Here is a 17,079-nt window from a genome sequence, read left to right as displayed (position 1 = left end):
CACAGCAACGAAGACCCAGCACAGCCAAAAATAATTTTTAAAATAAGATAAAATTTAAAAAAAATAATAAAAAAAGAATCCGCCTGCCAATGCAGGGGACACGGGTTCAAGCCCTGGTCTGGGAAGATCCACATGCCGCGGAGCAACTAAGCCCATGCGCCACAACTACTGAGCCTGTGTGCCACAACTACTGAAGGCCGTGCGCCTAGAGCCCGTACTCCGCAACAAGAAAAGCCACCACAATGAGAAGCCCGCGCACCGTAACGAAGAGTAGCCCCCGCCCGCCGCAACTAGAGAAAGCCCGCGCGCAGCAACGAAGACCCAACGTAGCCAAAAATTAAAAAAAAAAAATTATTAAAAAAAACCCCATTTGTGTTAAAAAAAAAAAAAAAGCGCTTGGCACCTATTAGGCACTCAATAAATGTTAACTAAAAAACCAGTATTTTAGCTCTCAATAAATGCGGGCTATTATCACTCAACTCCACAGTCCCTGGTTGGAAAATTCACAAAGCTGTGAAAACAGGACTTCTTTTTTAAAAAACAAATTTGGCTGCAAAACGTAATCTAAAGTGAGGCTAGGGGCTTCCCTGGTGGCGCAGTGGTTGGGAATCCGCCTGCCAATGCAGGGCACACGGGTTCGAGCCCTGTTCCAGGAAGATCCCACATGCTGTGGAGCAACTAAGCCCGTGAGCCGCAACTACTGAGCCTGCGCTCTAGAGCCCACGTGCCACAACTACTGAGCCCTTGTGCCACAACTACTGAAGCCCATGCGCCTAGAGCCGGCACTCGGCAACAAGAGAAGCCAACGCAATGAGAAGCCCGCGCACCGCAACGAAGAGTGGCTCCCGCTCGCTGCGACTAGACAAAGCCCGCGAGCAGCGGCGAAGACCCAATGCAGCCAAAAATAAAAATAGATACATTAAAGAAATAAAAAGTTTAAAAATAAAAAATAAAGTGAGGCTATTCGTCTGATTTAGTATGAATATTCATTAAGTGTACCCAAATTAATATGAATATTCATATGCTTTGCTACAGAACTATCAGTATGTTTGGTTACTGAGTGCTTCCCGACGTCTTGCTGGGAGTGTTAAATTATGATCCTGTACTCTTGATAGGGAGAAAAGGGAAAGTTTTTTTTTTGATAGCTTGTTTTTGTTTTTTTGATGGCTTGTATTTTTTCAGCTGAATCTCAGTAAAGTCCTGAGGAATCCTCCCAGGATTTAAACTCACAGCCCCTTGATTCCTGAATATTCAAGGACTTGTGGAAAGAAATGTTGAGCTTGGAGTCAGGAGGCCTGATTTTCTTCTTTTTACCAAGCTTCTGTAGGTTTGTTTTATTATCCCTATGGCAACGCCTAGCAAAAGTGCCTGGCATTTAGCAGGTCCTTCATAAATACATATCGAATAAACTCTGAAACGAGGTAGTTTTTCACTCGTAGTTCCTGATTCCTTCCTTCCTTCCTCTTGGTCCTGTTGCAGGCAGGGGGCAATGGCAGCCTGCCCTCCGTGGGTGAGGGTGCAGGAAGGATAAATCACAGAGACTTTCGGACAGGAAGGGCCCTAAGCGAGTCAACTCCTCTACTCAGCACCTCCCCACAAGGAAGCTGGATCCCCAGTCCTACCCCTTGGGCACGTCTGAGGGTCGCTTTCCTAGATGTGGTCAATGGTCCTCCTCTCCTCCCCTTTCAACGCTTGAAACTAAAATATTCCTTGGAATTGGGTCCTCAACTGCACCTAGGAGGCCGGACCCGCCTCAGAACTTCCTCCCGCAAAGCGCGGCACCCGCGCAGGCCCAGTACCCTCGCTTGGCCGGCGAGCTCCGACCCCCGCCCGCCCTGGAGGACTGTCGGTGGACGCTCTTGCAGAGCGCCTCTCGCTGGTCGGGGCGGGGGTGGGCGGAGCCAACGCCGCCCAGGCCGGGGAAGCGGAGGGTGGGGACACTCTGGCCCGGCTCTCGGTGGTGCGGGGAGCGGGAGGGAGCAGCGGCCGCTCTGGTCGGCGGACGTGCTGCCGAGCAGTCCCGGAAGCGAAGGAGCGATGGCGGAGAGTCCGACGGAGGAGGCGGCGACGGCAGGCGCCGGGGCGGCGGGCCCCGGGGCGAGCGGCGTCGCCGGTGTTGTTGGCGTTAGCGGCGGCGGCGGGTTCGGGCCGCCTTTCCTGCCGGATGTGTGGGCGGCGGCGGCGGCAGCGGGCGGGGCCGGGGGGCCAGGGAGCGGCCTGGCTCCGCTGCCCGGGCTCCCGCCCTCGGCCGCTGCCCACGGGGCCGCGCTGCTTAGCCACTGGGACCCCACGCTCAGCTCCGACTGGGACGGCGAGCGAACCGCGCCGCAGTGTCTACTCCGGATCAAGCGGTGAGCCGGGGTTTTTCCTCCCCCAGCCCCGAGCTCCGGGGCTCGACCTTCCCCGCCGCCCCCACCCTGTCCCACTACCACCCCCGCTGCCCTCGCGGCGGCCCAGCTCCAAAGCCCACGTCTTGCCAGCCCGGAGCGTCGGGATCCAAGTCCCCTTTCCCCCCGCCCCCAGCCCCACACGCACCAAGCCCCTCCTCGCGTATCCAGGTCCGACCCCGCCCCTCGGTAACCTCCCTTGAGCCCTCGGTCTCCAGTCCGGACACCCTCCCCCACACCTCCCGACCTCCCGCCCGAAACCCGACCCTTCGGCGCTTCAGTAACACCCCCTCCCGCCCTCCGCGCCGCCCCTCTCCCCCCTTCTCCACCCCAGCCTTGTTAGATGCAGCCCGAAGGCCCCACCCTCAGCGGTCCCCTGCGTTGTCTCCTCCCGAGCCCCGTTTGTAAGACACACACACAGCTTGCTTTGCCCGGCCTGAGACGTCAGGCCATCCTGGCTTTATTCCCGGCCTCCTCAACCCCCTCCACAGAGTCCCCTCCCCAAGTCTAGGTCGCTTCCCCCGCATGCCCGCAGCCTTCTCTTGAACCACTTTTCCAGAACCCCAAAGCTCTCTACTCTCACACCTGTTCCAGGAACTCAAGCTTCCATCCCCCCGCCGCCCCCCCCCCAACCCAGTCTCACGTTGGCTTGTAATATCCCACTCAAGACTTTCTTTTCTGTATTCTTTTCTTTGAATCATGTGATTTACTTTCTGAAGCAAGTGTACCCAATTGAAATATAGGAACAAAGGCCCAAGTCCCTTCTGTGCTTATTTCTTGGGTGACTGATCTCAGATCATATCATTTAGTAGATAATGTTTTTGTGAAATTGCTTAGCATAGTATCTATCACATAGGAAAAGGGAATGCTTTTTAGCTGCTGTTAATCCTGAAACCTGTTTGCTGATAGCCAGACTCTCTCTCCCCATGCCCCCATCACAGTCATCCTCATCTAGGTAATCACATTCCCCACATTCCAAGTTCTTTCAGATGTTTCTACCTACTTTCAAGGTTGTACTAAAAATTAAACAGCATACTGTGTGTAAAGTACCTGGCCCAGTGCCTGACACAGTTTGCCAACTCCATCAAGGTTGCCACCTTTAACTTAAGAAACTCAGCACTCCTCAACTCTTGTACTCCTTCAGCCATTTCAGTCTTCCAATCCTAATATACCTCTGAGTTCTGCCAATACTTCTTTTCCTCCGCTCTGTCGCTTGTTTGCACTTTTTTATGTCCCTCTACCGTAGCAAGTCCCTAGATTTCCCACCTATAGGCCCTTGCTCACAACTGATCCATTCTAGTTTATGAGCTGTGACCTAGAAGTCATCTCATCTTCTGTAGTAATGACTTCATGTCGTCCTCCACCTGTGAGATTCTCAGCAATTTCAGAGGGTCCCCCATCCCAACCTGAAGAGGTCCGTACACTATTAGCCTCCTGGGCAAGAAGGCCATTATTGCTCCCTGCTAGCTCACTTGCTTCATATAATCCCCATGCTAACAACGGTCCACTGTTTGGTTTATGGAATTAATTTTTTAGTGGAGTTGATTATGCCTTCCCAGTTACCGAGAAATCTTCATTTAACATTCAGCCGTAGTACCTGGGAATCTCGGAGGTGGGGAGTGAATGAAGTGCCATGTGGGAGGAAGTGAGAGTAAATGGGATGTGGCTTTTCCAGGGTGACATCGGATACCATTGGGATCTCTGATATTTTTTTTTCCCCCCTCTCCCTTCCCTCTCCCTGAGGAAACAATGCCCCTTTGATAATAATTTGCTCTCTGCTTGCCTGACAAATACTCAGCTGAGATTTCTCAGCCAACAAGACGGTGCAAACATTTGTGGTACCAAGCACCACTTTCTCGAACCCTGGCCTCACTGAGGTGATAACAACTGTCCTGCTCAAGGGATTCCCCTTTTTTCTCCTCTCCCTCACTCCCTCCCCCACTTCCTCTTGGTGTTATACAGGGATATCATGTCCATTTATAAGGAGCCTCCTCCAGGAATGTTCGTTGTACCTGATACTGTTGACATGACTAAGGTATGTACCTTGGTGGGGTTTGGGGGTTATTGGGAAATTGGGCCCATAAAGTTGAAAGAGCCTAAAAGAGATTATCCAGCTCACATCTCTGATTACATAGATGAATAAATCAAAACCCCAAGAGAGTAAGTGGCTTGCCCAAGGTCACACAGTGAGGTGGAGCGGAGCCTTGAACAGGTATCTGTTTTGGGGTGCCAAAAGGTCCTGGTTGGCTTGGAAAATCCCAGTTTATGCCTGGTGTCCAAGCTTAATTATTAATAGAGCACTCTTTACCTCTCAGAAATGCTCCAGTTTGGATGATAAATTATATGGTCACCCTATTGTACTAGCCAACTCTTCCCCCATCCTGCCACTCTTGACCTTTAAGTGTGGTGCTGTAAGTCAGATGCCAAGAAGGCTGGGGATGGGACAAGCTTGAGTGAACAGTGTTTGTAGTTACAGGGCCTTGTTTAGGCTCCTGTCCTTACTGATTGCTTTTGAATATCCTTTCCACCCCAAAGACCGTTCCTCTCTTGTCCACACACAGACACAGAGAAAGCTTAAATTCCTCTAGCATAGATACCTAGACTTCTCTGTCACTGATTGCTCTACCCTGAGAAGTGAATTTTTACTTCAACTGATATCGGGAAGAAATCAGATTACCTAAATCTAGTGTTGTTTAAATGAAAACTCCTTGTAGTGTCAAATTTCTTATAGTAAAAATTCAGATTTGGTATTATTTGTGTGTCTGTTTTGTTTTGAATAGGTTTCCCTTTAAATTGATTTTTTTCTTTTTATGTGGTTGGAAATGTTTTTCCTGGGACATCTTGTTCTTAGTCAAGTATTAGTGTTAATATGCTAGTCCCTGGGGTCCCAGAATTGATGTCATGTTGATACCATTTGAGCTTGCTATTCCAAATGACTGAAGGCTAAAAGATAACATAGGATGCTACCAGGGCAAGGTGGGGACTATAGACAGAGACATTGGATTGCAGGTCCTTTTTCCTCTTGCTGTTTAAATTCTGAGCAGACTTAAGTGCCTAGGAGCCTTTGTAGATGAAGAAATATAACTGAGTCAGTTAGGTTTTCTTCCCTTCAAGAAGGGAAATCTTGTTCAATAAATCACAGCTGGAGAAAGAGAATTTAGCGTTTTGTTTCAAGTGCTGCTGATATTTTTACATTATTATTAACCTACAGTGTTGGGGAAAGTTCTGGGGATAGTCTATGGCTCCGAGTGGACCCTGAGTTTCCCCATTTTTCTTTGTATCTTTCACACAGCTGGATGCTGCCTGAGCCACATCCTCCACAGTAGGTTTGATCCTCTGCGGAGGAGACAGACACCGTAGGCCTCCATCACAACCCTCAGCTCTGCCCTGGGATTGGCACTGGTGCTGTGGCCTCCAATCCCTTTCTTCTTTTCCATTCATCTCCTCCCCTTTGTGCCACATAAATGGAGGGTGGAGTTGCATCGTACGCATGTTTAACCTAGGCAAATCCAAACATACGTACTCAGTAAAAATATGTATTGATTTCTTAAAATTAAACATGCTAGGACAGTATTTTACAGATGTATATTATGTTTTGCACGTTGGTGTTCTATCCATTTGTTATATAAAATACTGATCAGGGAAGTCCGAACAAAAAACATGCTTTAAGGGAGTTTTAAGGGACACTCAAGGGTGATTTTGGCTAGATTCAATTTTCACCTTGGGCTCTAACTTTAGAATGTAACCCCTGAGTAAGATGCCACTACACTGTAATGGGGTTTCTTAAAATTCCAAAAATATTTATTAGTGTGAGTGAGCACAGGCTATTCATTTTTCATGGTGAGGATATGGAATATCGATTCAGATGAAGGTCCTGCTTCTGGCGTGGGTAGCAAGTGGAAGTCAGGAGGGTTTGGGATGGGACATCACCTCACAATTTTGAGATGGGGTTTTATTTTGCAGATTCATGCATTGATCACAGGCCCATTTGACACTCCTTATGAAGGGGGTTTCTTCCTGTTCGTGTTTCGGTGTCCGCCCGACTATCCCATCCACCCACCTCGGGTCAAACTGATGACAACGGGCAATAACACAGTGAGGTTTAACCCCAACTTCTACCGCAATGGGAAAGTCTGCTTGAGTATTCTAGGGTAAGAGGAGACTTCTAAGTGGCCAAGTTGGTTGTTAGCAAATATTACTCTAGGCCAGCCTTCATCAACCAGGTTTCTCATCTGAATCACAGGACACAGAAAATGATTGGAGTGACTGTTTCCTCAATTCTCCCCCGGATGGTACTTGATTACTGTCATTCTAGATGCAGAAAAAGAAGTTAATTCATGACGTACAATGGATGCCTTAGTGAAGTGGTTCACCACGAGCAGCAGTAGCATCTGGGAATTTAGAGCCATGTAGAGTCTGGGCCCCCACCCTAGACTTATTATATCAAGAACTCTGGGGGTAGGGCCAGCAGTCTGTGTCTTACAGGCTCTCCAGGTGATTCTGGTGCAAACTGTTGGAGAACCACTCCCTTAGGGCATCAGGGCTTAATTCTCTCCTGAGCAGGTTGAGAAAGGCTGCAGATCCTGTGCCATTCAAGGCTGTGAATGTCTTATTTCTGAGTCTCTCGTAAGTGGCTTTGGAGGCAGTGGTGGTGATGATGATGATTATATTTTAGCAACTGGATGAAAAATGTCTGAGGTTGGAAGTCACATCAGATATGAAACACAGATGTTTCAAGTACATTTTTGTTTCTGGGTGCTACCAAGATTTTGCTTCATGTAGTTCTCATCCATTCCCTTTTAATCTCCTTCGGGGGTTAAAAATTCAGAATGGAAATATCTTCTAGCATATTCTGGATTGGTCTTTTTAGTGTGGTCTGAATTTCCCTGGGGCAGAGAACAAGTAAAAGTTGAAGTTAAGAAAGTTGCCCAGACTGGTGATACTGTTTTCTTTCTTCCTGTCCAATCTAATACATTTTTAGGTTTGTGTAGGGAAAAGGCAGCTGAAACAAACTTCTCCCTCTGCCCAGTTCTCTCAGATCCAAGAATATGTTCTGTGATTGCGGCAGTGAGAAAGTCCTTTGAAGGAGGTTGTCCTTAAAGAAGTCCTTTATCTCGTTAGGGTATAGGATTGTCTGTGCTAGAAGGATAGTGGTATATATAAACCACAGTGGTTAGGAAACTTAGTTGTTGTTTCTGTATGAAAGTTGTTCTTGAAAGTGTTTTTGTATTAGGTTTTCCTTCATTAGGCCAATATAAAACTATTTCGAGCAAACATCAGCTCACGGTAGAAGCAGGGGAAGTAGGATGGTGGGGTAAAAGTGGCAGAAGTATTGGGTGGAAAAGGAGAAGCTACTCTGAATTTGAAAATTTGCCGTCAAGAATCAGAGTAGAAAATTCCCATGCGTACTTAGTTGACTATTCACTTTAACAGCTGCATTCCTTTCCTCCCTACCTAGAAAAAAATATTGGGCTGACTTACAAAAGAAATTGAATGAGTTTACCCTGTTGACTTCAATCCCCGAATACTAGACGCTTGGGAGAGCACAAGGTCTAGGGTTCCTGGGGGACCGAAGCTGAGAGGAGAGGTTGAGAGGCACTGAAGGGCGAGCTCTGAGGAGGTTACTGTTCCCCATCACTTACTCTGCCCTTCCCTCAAGGCCAGCAGGGAAAGGGAAGTGGCGAGTTAACTTGAACAAGCCAGTCCTGGTTCACGTTGTGTTCAGCTTCCAGCTCAGGTGCCATCTCTTCAATTAATTGAGTTAAAAATAAATGTCCTTAATGTCCAAGCTTCCTTCCTTCTCCCAAAATTCCATCAGGCATATGAGAGAGAGGAGCAACTTTGGTGTTTCTCTGTTGTTGAAGATGTTGTTCATGTATTATTTCAAACCCTCCGCACTCTAGAAGTGCCCCTTATTCCCTTGCTGTCCTTTGGCAGAGTTCTGTAGTTTTCAGAGCATTTGACACTCTTTGGGGGTTTGATAGAGAGCTGGATCCCCGATCATCAACCCCACCACATGGCCTCTAACCAGGGAGCTTCAGTCCCTTCTCTGCCTCTGTGCTCAACTTCTCTCTCCTCTCTGACTCCATCACCACCCATAAATAAATAAGCTCTTTAAGATCCGTAGAGGTTAACATTTAGACTGCCTTTGGAGCTGTTTTCTTACCTTATTTCTTTCATTTTGATGAAGGGAAACTTCCCTGGCTACTGTTTCTCTCCTAGCCCAAAGAAAATCCCTTCAAAGTTACTTTGCTTGCTTTGCCCTCTTTTGTGACACTTGATAAGAGGATTAGGCAGTTGAGTGATTTCTGGTGAATGAGGGTGAGATGGAGGCTGGGAAATTCCAGAGTATTAATAGTGAAAGAGAAAGTGAGTCACTTATGATGGTGCTGCCAGGCCCCGGGGTACTCGTACACTGGTCTTTCTGTATGGCCTTTCCCGTCTCTCTCTGCCTCACCCTCTTCCCTTCCCTCTGCTGTGTTTTGCAGTACGTGGACTGGCCCTGCCTGGAGCCCAGCCCAGAGCATCTCTTCCGTGCTCATCTCCATCCAGTCCCTGATGACTGAGAACCCCTATCACAATGAACCTGGCTTTGAGCAGGTAAGGCCAGGTGGGCCCAGCTTTGGGGTGTAGAATATTGGGTTTTAAGAGATCTGAAAGATCTGCTTGAGGGTTTTTGTTTTGTTTCTGACCTGGCTCAGCCTCGTTTATTAAACTCGTCACTGTGGGAGAAAAAAGGAGCTGGCATGTGTGTGCCTTAATAATGAATTTTTTTCCTTATTAAATTACAATAATATTGTCAAGTTATTTCCATTTGACTTGGATTAATCTACCATGTGGAAGTCAGTGGAGTCATTTGGAAATTGATTCTGCGTCTGTTTTGGGGGCTCTTGGAGCCAGTGTGTTCTTCTGTATGCCTCCATTCCCCAGTATCCCTTTAAAGTGCTCCCTAGTGACTGCTGCTGAGCCAGAGTTTCTTTTGGAGTTATGAAGTACTGTTACCTGCAGAGCCACAGGAACAGTCATTGGCTAGGGCAAGAATATTTTAGTCAGTGCTGCCAAATAGAAGGTGGAGAAAACTCATATTTTCCAAGGGTGTACTATATGCCAGCCACTGCCAAGCTTTTATATGTAACTTCTCATTTAATCCTCATACTAACTCTGCAAGATAAATGTTATCCCCATTTTCAGCTGAGGTAATGGTGACTCGGAGAGGTTAGTTAACTTTCACAAGGACACACAGATCAGGATGTAGTCCCAGGAGCCCAAAGTCTTCCATTGTTTCAAAGCCCCTTTCAGATTACTCATGAGCACAGGAAAAGAGTTCCAGTGATATTATCAAAAGATATAATAATTCAGTTTAAATGATGAAAACGGCTTAATTCATTTCGAAACTATTTGAGATAACACTAACATTGGTGATTCTTCTGTAGTCTTAAACAAAGGGAAATACCCTTTAAGAATGAACAAAAATTATTCCCTAAGCCATCCTTTCAAACAAATAGTGAACGTGATTTCAGGAGTAGGTGGAAATGGAAACGGACCTCATTGGCTAACCAAGGAGCTGATTTTTACTTCTTGTTTGGAAATTCAAGAGCTGGGACTTTTATTCTTAAAACTACCAAACATTGTTGGTTCACAGAACCCCCTTGTCTTGGTAGTTTTTTTCACAGTTCCCCAGGCAGAAAGAAATGCCACACTGTTCCATTTGTTAAGTAGTTAGGTCCAAACAACTTACTTCCTTCTCAGATGGCTACACTGACTTAATAATAGGATGTGTACACCTGTTCAGTGCCACGCAACTTTTAAAATCTTGGAATCAGATCAGAGCCACCACCCTCATTTCTGTTCCCTCCTGTTTTCATATGCTACTTGCTATTTATTAAAGTAGTGACTGAAAATCCAGCTTCGTGAAAACAATGTCATCAAAAGGAATGTAATACAGTTCAGCATTAAAACTGAACTACCTATCTCAAGGTAGTAGTTTGCATGGAGTTTCACAGGTGTTGAATACTGTGGTTTTCCTCAAAAAGTTTACAGTATCCCACAGTGCCCTTGTGATTTCGCTGTGGTGCACATTGGGAACCGTGGTGGTAGGCTGAAGGCATGTGTGTATTTCCTGTTCATTACATGTTTTGATCAGAGCCAAGGCTCTGATTGACTAGAGTTGGTGGTGGGAGAGGGGAACAAGGGAAGAGTTAAAGGGTGGAACGCCATGCTCCCGTCTGTTCACGCCCACATGTTCCTATCAGCTCTCCAGACCAGGTTCGGAGTTTTTTCTTTTGAAAACTTCAGGTTCTACTTCTGATAGACAATAGTTGAATTCAATGATGGTGGAATCCACAGATGTGTAAAGGAGTTAACCAGGAAGCATCCCGATATCTATAGGTTTTTCAGGCTAAGACTCCTAGCATCATTTATACCTTTTTGTCCCACCATTATTCTCATACATGGTTATTTCCCACTTAATCCTTCCTGCAAGGCCTTTCATTTCAGGCTTAGGGAAATCTGATGGATGTGGTTTGCTGCTTATAGGTCAAATGACCCATAACAGAGGATGGGTACTGGTATGTGTGGCGGGGGGGTGGGCGGGGTGAGTGGTCTCAAGGACTTAGTTGCTCTTCATGGATCTGCCATATAGTGGGAAAGGTATCCTCTTAGTTCATTTGCTTGGGTCACGTACCCCATCCTAATCCTAAAATCTCTTCCCATTGGCTTTTCTTTTTACCTAAATTTTGTACTTGGATACTGTGGTGTCTGTCCCATTATAGGAGAGACATCCAGGAGACAGCAAAAATTACAACGAATGTATTCGGCACGAGACCATCAGAGTGGCGGTCTGTGACATGATGGAAGGAAAGTGTCCCTGCCCTGAACCCCTACGGTATGTGTAAAGAGAGCCTACTTGGTACTCGGTATTCCTTTTGGATATTTAGCTTGTTTGTACATTTGAGAACCTTTGGGGCAAAGTCCAGTGTTGGGCATCAGAGAAGGATAGAGAAAAAGGAAAGATGTGGTGCATGCTTTTAAAGAGCAAGTGACCGAGGGGTTACCCAAAAGGAAGTTCAGAGAGCTTTTTGGTTCTTGGAGAGTGCCAAGCCTGATGGGAAAGACATAGTCCATGCCTTCAGGGAGCCCCTGTTTGACTAAAGACACTTAACTGTTATACAGCCAAATGAGGTGTAGAGTACTTCGTAATAAACCCCTTTCTTAGGGTTCAAGTTTATTTCTAGGTGTTAAAAACAAGATGAGCAAAGAGTTAATGAAACAAACTTTTCTAGGGGGGGCAACGGTTTTTTTTTAATTGACGTATAGTTGATTACAGTGTTTCAGGTGTATCTAGGAGAATTTTGAGTAAGGTTTGGGATTAGGGATGGCCTATGGAAAACGAATGAGATTGAGCAAGTCATGAGTTGAAGTCGGAGTTCAAATGGTCAGTATTAACAGTCACTCTCATTTTATAATCCTTAGGGTATAAGGGAAATCAACCATGGGCAGTCAGCTGTTTCTTTTTCCATTTTCCAATGAAAGATATTTGTAGGAAACCAAATCTGGTCTTGGGAACTCTAGCTGCTGAATTTGCCATTAAGGTTAGATGGTGAAGGGGTGGTGCCTTCCCCTCTTGTTCCTAAGTGAAGCTTCTCTGCTTGTTTTCCAGAGGGGTGATGGAGAAGTCCTTCCTGGAGTATTATGACTTCTATGAGGTGGCCTGCAAAGATCGTCTGCACCTTCAAGGCCAGACTATGCAGGTAAAAGCACCCCTGCTGCTGACTCCAGAGGCCTTACAACAGACCATGTAAACCCCCCTCACAAGGGTGACATCCGCATCTCTCATAGAGTTCAGAGCCAAAAGGAACCTGGTGCATTGAGTAGCTGAGGCCCAGAGAGACACTGAAGTCATATGGAGTTGGTTCTAGGTTCCTGGCATAAAGTAGGTACTCAAGAGTAGAATCTGAATCATCCTGCTTTCTAGCCTGGAACTCCTTCCCTTCTTGGTCAGTAGTCTTTTCAAACCAAGAACATTCAGCCCTCTCAGAACTTAGGGATTATGAGAGTCATCTGTTGGGATTCCATCCCTAGGTCAGGGGGGTGCTAAGAGAAGGAATGCTTCGGGAAACATTGGGTGTGCAATTATTGTTGAAAGAATCTAATACAAGGATGGTAACCAGTTGTTCATTCTCTGCCTCAACTGGGGAAATGTGCTTCTGCTTCCAATAAGAATGCAGAATTTAGGCTTGCTTAAAAGAAGAGGTTCTTATTAAACCGAATTGTAAATAGGATCAAATATAAGCGACTGGTTGAGAATCTTCCTGTCCTGCAGGGCCAGTCCTGTGTCTCTTGGATCATTTACTTGCTTAGAAAAGTGGTGACTTGGATAAGTGGCTAAGGCCTCTTCAGGTTCTTTCCAGGTCTTTTTGGTCTATGTTCCCACCGACCCAGCACCACCAGCAGTGGGAGTAACTGTTCTGTTTCCTCACGTGCTGCTCAGAGATGGTAGCTTCCCTATCCTCCCTTCAAGGACTTCCCGCCTATGTGCCGCATTTAAACTCATAGGGCAGGGCCAGCTCAAGGCTGACTTGTTTCCTGAACCTCTTCTGAGAATGTATCGAGGATGATGCATGCTATAGCTTGTTCCCCATCAGGAATTATCATTGCTGGTATCTAGCAGCATTTCTAATATTCAGTCTGTGAAGGAAAAACAACTCATGACGAGGGAAGGGCAGGGAGGAGCAGCATCTGGGGAGGAAGAGAATGGGTGGAAATGGAGCCAGTGGTGAAGGGAGGAAGATCTGGGAAATTGACAGCTCCGGAGTAAGTGTGGAGTTCAGTTTTGGGGGAACATAACCCTCAAATGTGAAAAGTATGGGCTGTAGTCACGAGAGACTGACTGACATCCACTGGCCCTTGAACATGAGGGTAATGTGTGGGCAGAAGTGTGGAAGGAGTTTAGGTGGGAGAAGCAGACATTATGTGAGAGGGAAAACCGTGGACTTTTCGGTAACTGCCAAGGAAAGAGGTCTCCACGTGTTTGAACCCTGGGCAAGCTACTTTGCTGCCATAATCCTTACTTAGCATTTTAAATTTCTTTCTTTATACCCTCCACCCCACGCATAGTTATTTTTGAGACTTTAAGGACAGTTAGCCCCTTTCCACGTCATGTTTGGTTATCTTTGATCTCGAGTGACAAGGACTGGAGTGATGCCCAGAAACCTGGACAGGAATGTGATGACTGGTCCGTGGGGAGGAGGGCAGGTCCTTATCCGAAGTCAGAACTCCTTCATTCTAGACCTGCCTGTGATCTTAGAAAAGCAGATTACCCTTTTTGAGTATAGGGAATGAAGGATAATTTTCCCCTTATATAGTTTGTATGAGGTTAATTGAAAACACCAGCACACTTAATGATTACAGTCCTGGTCTTGAATTTCTCTTCCCCATCTATCTCGCCGTTACTGTGTCCCCCTTCTGCACAGTGGCTTGCTTTGGGGGAATGCAAACACATTTTAATGTTGGCCCAAGCCAGACCTATCTGGGTGGTGAACGTGCCACAATATTCCTAAACAAAGATGCTGTTGTCTGCTGTTGGGAACTCTGTGCTATGCCCCCTTCTGTCCCCATGCTCAGAAGTTGAGCGTGTGTTTCACGTGGGCCTAAAGCTGCTCTGTCTAGGGTGAGCCACCCAGACTTGAATCTTCCTTCCCGCTTGTCTCCTTTCCCCCACAGGACCCTTTTGGAGAGAAGCGGGGCCACTTTGACTACCAGTCCCTCTTGATGCGCCTGGGACTGATTCGTCAGAAAGTGCTGGAGAGGCTCCATAATGAGAACGCCGAAATGGACTCTGATAGCAGCTCGTCTGGGACAGAGACAGACCTGCACGGGAGCCTGAGGGTTTAGACCCTGCTCCCCTCTCCCCTCCCCCCACTCGAGAGTCCCAGCAAAGTCCCTTCCCCCCACCCCAGGGATGGAGAGGCACTTGTGTATCTCCCTCCAAATGTGACATCATCCCGCAAGATGGCAAGAACCAAGCAAGCTTGGATCCCAGGGTGTGGAAGTGGGGAGGCTGTTCCCGACCTGACCTCCTTGGCTCTCGAGCATCTGGGGCTGTGTTCATCCCATGTCAGGGGCCAAGGTACCTATGCAGGAGCACCTAGGGCGAGGGCCTCTGGCAAAAACAAAACAACCAACACACCTCTCCACAGGGCCAGCTCCTTAGGGACAGGTGGAGACAGAAATTGCAATTCCTAGAGGGAGTGTGCCCAAATGATTTATGGGGATATCTGGAAGGGAGCTCGGGGTGGGGGCCTGTCTGTGACACTTAAGCAGTCTGGGTGGTTGTCTGTCTGTCTGTCGTCAGTTTTGAAGCAGGGCTTCCCGATGCCCTTTTCCTCCCTGCCTCTTTACCCCCATTATTTCCCACAGGCCAGCATAATTTTGTTTTTCCTAATTTATAGTCACTGTTCTAGACAGACCAAAGAGAAGGAACAGTGGTGGAGTCTAGGCTGCTGATGAGTAAGCTTTACCTAGCACCTGAGCACCTTTCTCCTCTGCCCCCCATTCCCTCACTCATTCTAGATTTAAGACAGAAGGTAAATGTGACTGGGCCTGAACCAAGGTCTTGGTAAAGCCTGCACAGGCACCATAAGAAGCTGAAAATGCCGTTTGTTCCCGCAATCACCGATTTGAAAAGTTCCCAGCGCAGACAGCTGTTGTGTGTATGGGATTAGAGCCACTACATAGAACAGTCTCTTACAGATTTTTCGTAAATACTAGTCACAATGAGGGTATTACTCCTGGGGGTGGGGTACAGGGGGGAGGCTGATGCTAGTCCTATTGTGTTTTGTTTGGCTGTCCTTGTGTGTTTTCACCTCAGCCTGTAGCCCCCCATCTCACTTCAAAGCCCAGGGAGTTGTGGGGAGCAAGGGTAGCCAATGGCAGAGGGGATTGGGGCTGGGACTCTGAAGACTCCTCCCCTTCTCTCCCCCCCCACCCCCCAACTGCTCTTTGTCACTGACTGATGGGTGTTTGCCTGGCTGTGTCGCTTCTCTATCTATTTAGCTGCAGTGATCCTTTAGCTGGTTGGCTCAGAAAAATGTGCTTTAGGTGCCCTGTGACACTGGGCATCAAGGGGACCCATCCTTCCCCTTTTTGATGTGTTCTCCTGTACTTTCCAGATTCTTACTGATAGGTCTCCCAGTGGGGTATTGGTGATCCACATGACACAGGGCCTCAGTCAGTATCCAGCCACGTGTAAGGGAGAGGATAACTTGTACCTGCTCTGCCCGCTGCTAGAGAGGCCTCTGCCTTGTGGGTCATGGGACTTCCTGGGGAAGTTGGGAAGGGGGTTGGGCACAAAGGAGAATGTCCTACTTGGGAGGGCAGGAAGCAAAGGAACTGGACAGGAAGTGGGCTTGGGGGACAGAAGTTTAGCTTTGATACCTGAAGGCTGGGTCTCTTCACAAGGAGACTCAAAAGGGGCCCTGCTTCCAATTTCCCTCTTCCATTCCCAGAGCTAGTACAGGGCTTGGAAGAATGCCCTTGGTCTGTTGGTCCAGTGTTAACCTGTCATACATTTAAGTGTTCCCACTTTCAAGTGACAATCCTCTCCTTGGTCCTGCCATGGGCAGAGCATGTCTGGCGTACTAGCCTGACTTTTACGTCCTAATCTTGAGTTGAGGAAATATATGCACAGGAGTCAAAGAGATGTCTTTATATCTGACTGTACATAATGTTTTTTTTTTTTTTTTTTTTCTTTTTGGTGCAATAAAGTTTGTTTTGGCAGAAGGAGGAAGCGCCTATGGGTGTGGGAGGGTTTGTGTAAAAGGAAGAACGGGATCGTTTTGACAGCCACACCTCTCACCTAGGCCTGAAACTGTCAGGGATAAAGACAGTGCTCAGTGGAAGCCAAAAACTTGGGTTACGTGGTGTGGGTGGAAGCAGGACTACTGGTGGCAAAAGAAATAGGGTCCTTTTTTTGAGTCAAGGAGAGGAATGCCATCTTAGCCTCGGCTGCTTCGGAAGAAATACCTGTTCAGGAAGTGAGCTTGTCCTCAAGGACAGGCAGAGGTAGAGATGGGCTCAGACTATATATATCCCCTTGCTAAAGGAAAGGTGTCTTAGGATGGATAGTCCAAACCATTGGGTTTTCAGTTTTCTGATACCAAACTACCCCTCCTTAGGAATTCAGAATTCAGACCATGAAGACAGGGCTTAATGCTGGCCTCCCAGCTCATCACCACCTTCTCTACTTGCTATAGAAGGCTCTTGCTTTCTGGTACAGAGGCTTTTCATCTTGGCTGACCATGTGTGTAAGAAGAAATTATACACAAAATGTCCTGCCAACCTGTGCCACGCAAAGCTGCGTACAGGAAAGCGTGGGCCCGGGGGGCTAGTGGGCCTAGGCTCTAGCTTTGGCTCTGCTTAAGGTGGTGGCCTCTGGTCAATTAGATTCCTCACCTGCCAAAGTTAAGGACACCTATTTAACTTTTTAAGATTGTGAGGACTATACAAGGTGTATATAAAACTGGGTGTCTGGTAGGTGCTCAATAAATGATTTCCTTTCCCAGCCCTAAAGTTAGAGGGATGACCTGGTAATCACTATAGGAGGAAAAGGTAGTCAGGAATTGGAGAAATACTGCATCCACTATTGCTTAATTCCCCTCAAATTTTCTTTTCTCTAACCACCATTTAACATTGA

General features: G+C 47.1%; 1 protein-coding gene across 1 annotated transcript; it reads left to right on the top strand.

Annotated features, from left to right (window-relative positions):
- The first annotated feature begins 1,932 nt into the window (after nucleotides 1-1,932).
- On the top strand, nucleotides 1,933-16,094 carry UBE2Z (ubiquitin conjugating enzyme E2 Z). The gene is made up of 7 exons (XM_068531478.1): nucleotides 1,933-2,351; nucleotides 4,350-4,422; nucleotides 6,351-6,538; nucleotides 8,876-8,987; nucleotides 11,159-11,271; nucleotides 12,046-12,136; nucleotides 14,109-16,094. Exons 1-7 carry the CDS (start codon nucleotides 2,038-2,040, stop codon nucleotides 14,277-14,279), a joined length of 1,062 nt encoding a protein of 353 aa, XP_068387579.1. The 5' UTR covers nucleotides 1,933-2,037; the 3' UTR covers nucleotides 14,280-16,094.
- The last annotated feature ends 985 nt before the right edge of the window (nucleotides 16,095-17,079 follow it).

Source organism: Eschrichtius robustus, chromosome 20 (assembly GCF_028021215.1).
Source record: "Eschrichtius robustus isolate mEscRob2 chromosome 20, mEscRob2.pri, whole genome shotgun sequence".
Lineage (NCBI taxonomy): Eukaryota > Metazoa > Chordata > Mammalia > Artiodactyla > Eschrichtiidae > Eschrichtius > Eschrichtius robustus.
This window is presented reverse-complemented; position numbering and strand designations above follow the sequence as displayed.

What these genes read in the sequence shown, in the direction of transcription:
- UBE2Z (XM_068531478.1), top strand. Translation starts at nt 2,038, where the DNA reads ATGGCGGAGAGTCCGACGGAGGAGGCGGCGACGGCAGGCGCCGGGGCG. An exon ending in TGTCTACTCCGGATCAAGCG is followed by an intron (nt 2,352 to 4,349) that starts GTGAGCCGGGGT and finishes GGTGTTATACAG; the next exon opens with GGATATCATGTCCATTTATA. An exon ending in CCCTGCCCTGAACCCCTACG is followed by an intron (nt 11,272 to 12,045) that starts GTATGTGTAAAG and finishes CTTGTTTTCCAG; the next exon opens with AGGGGTGATGGAGAAGTCCT.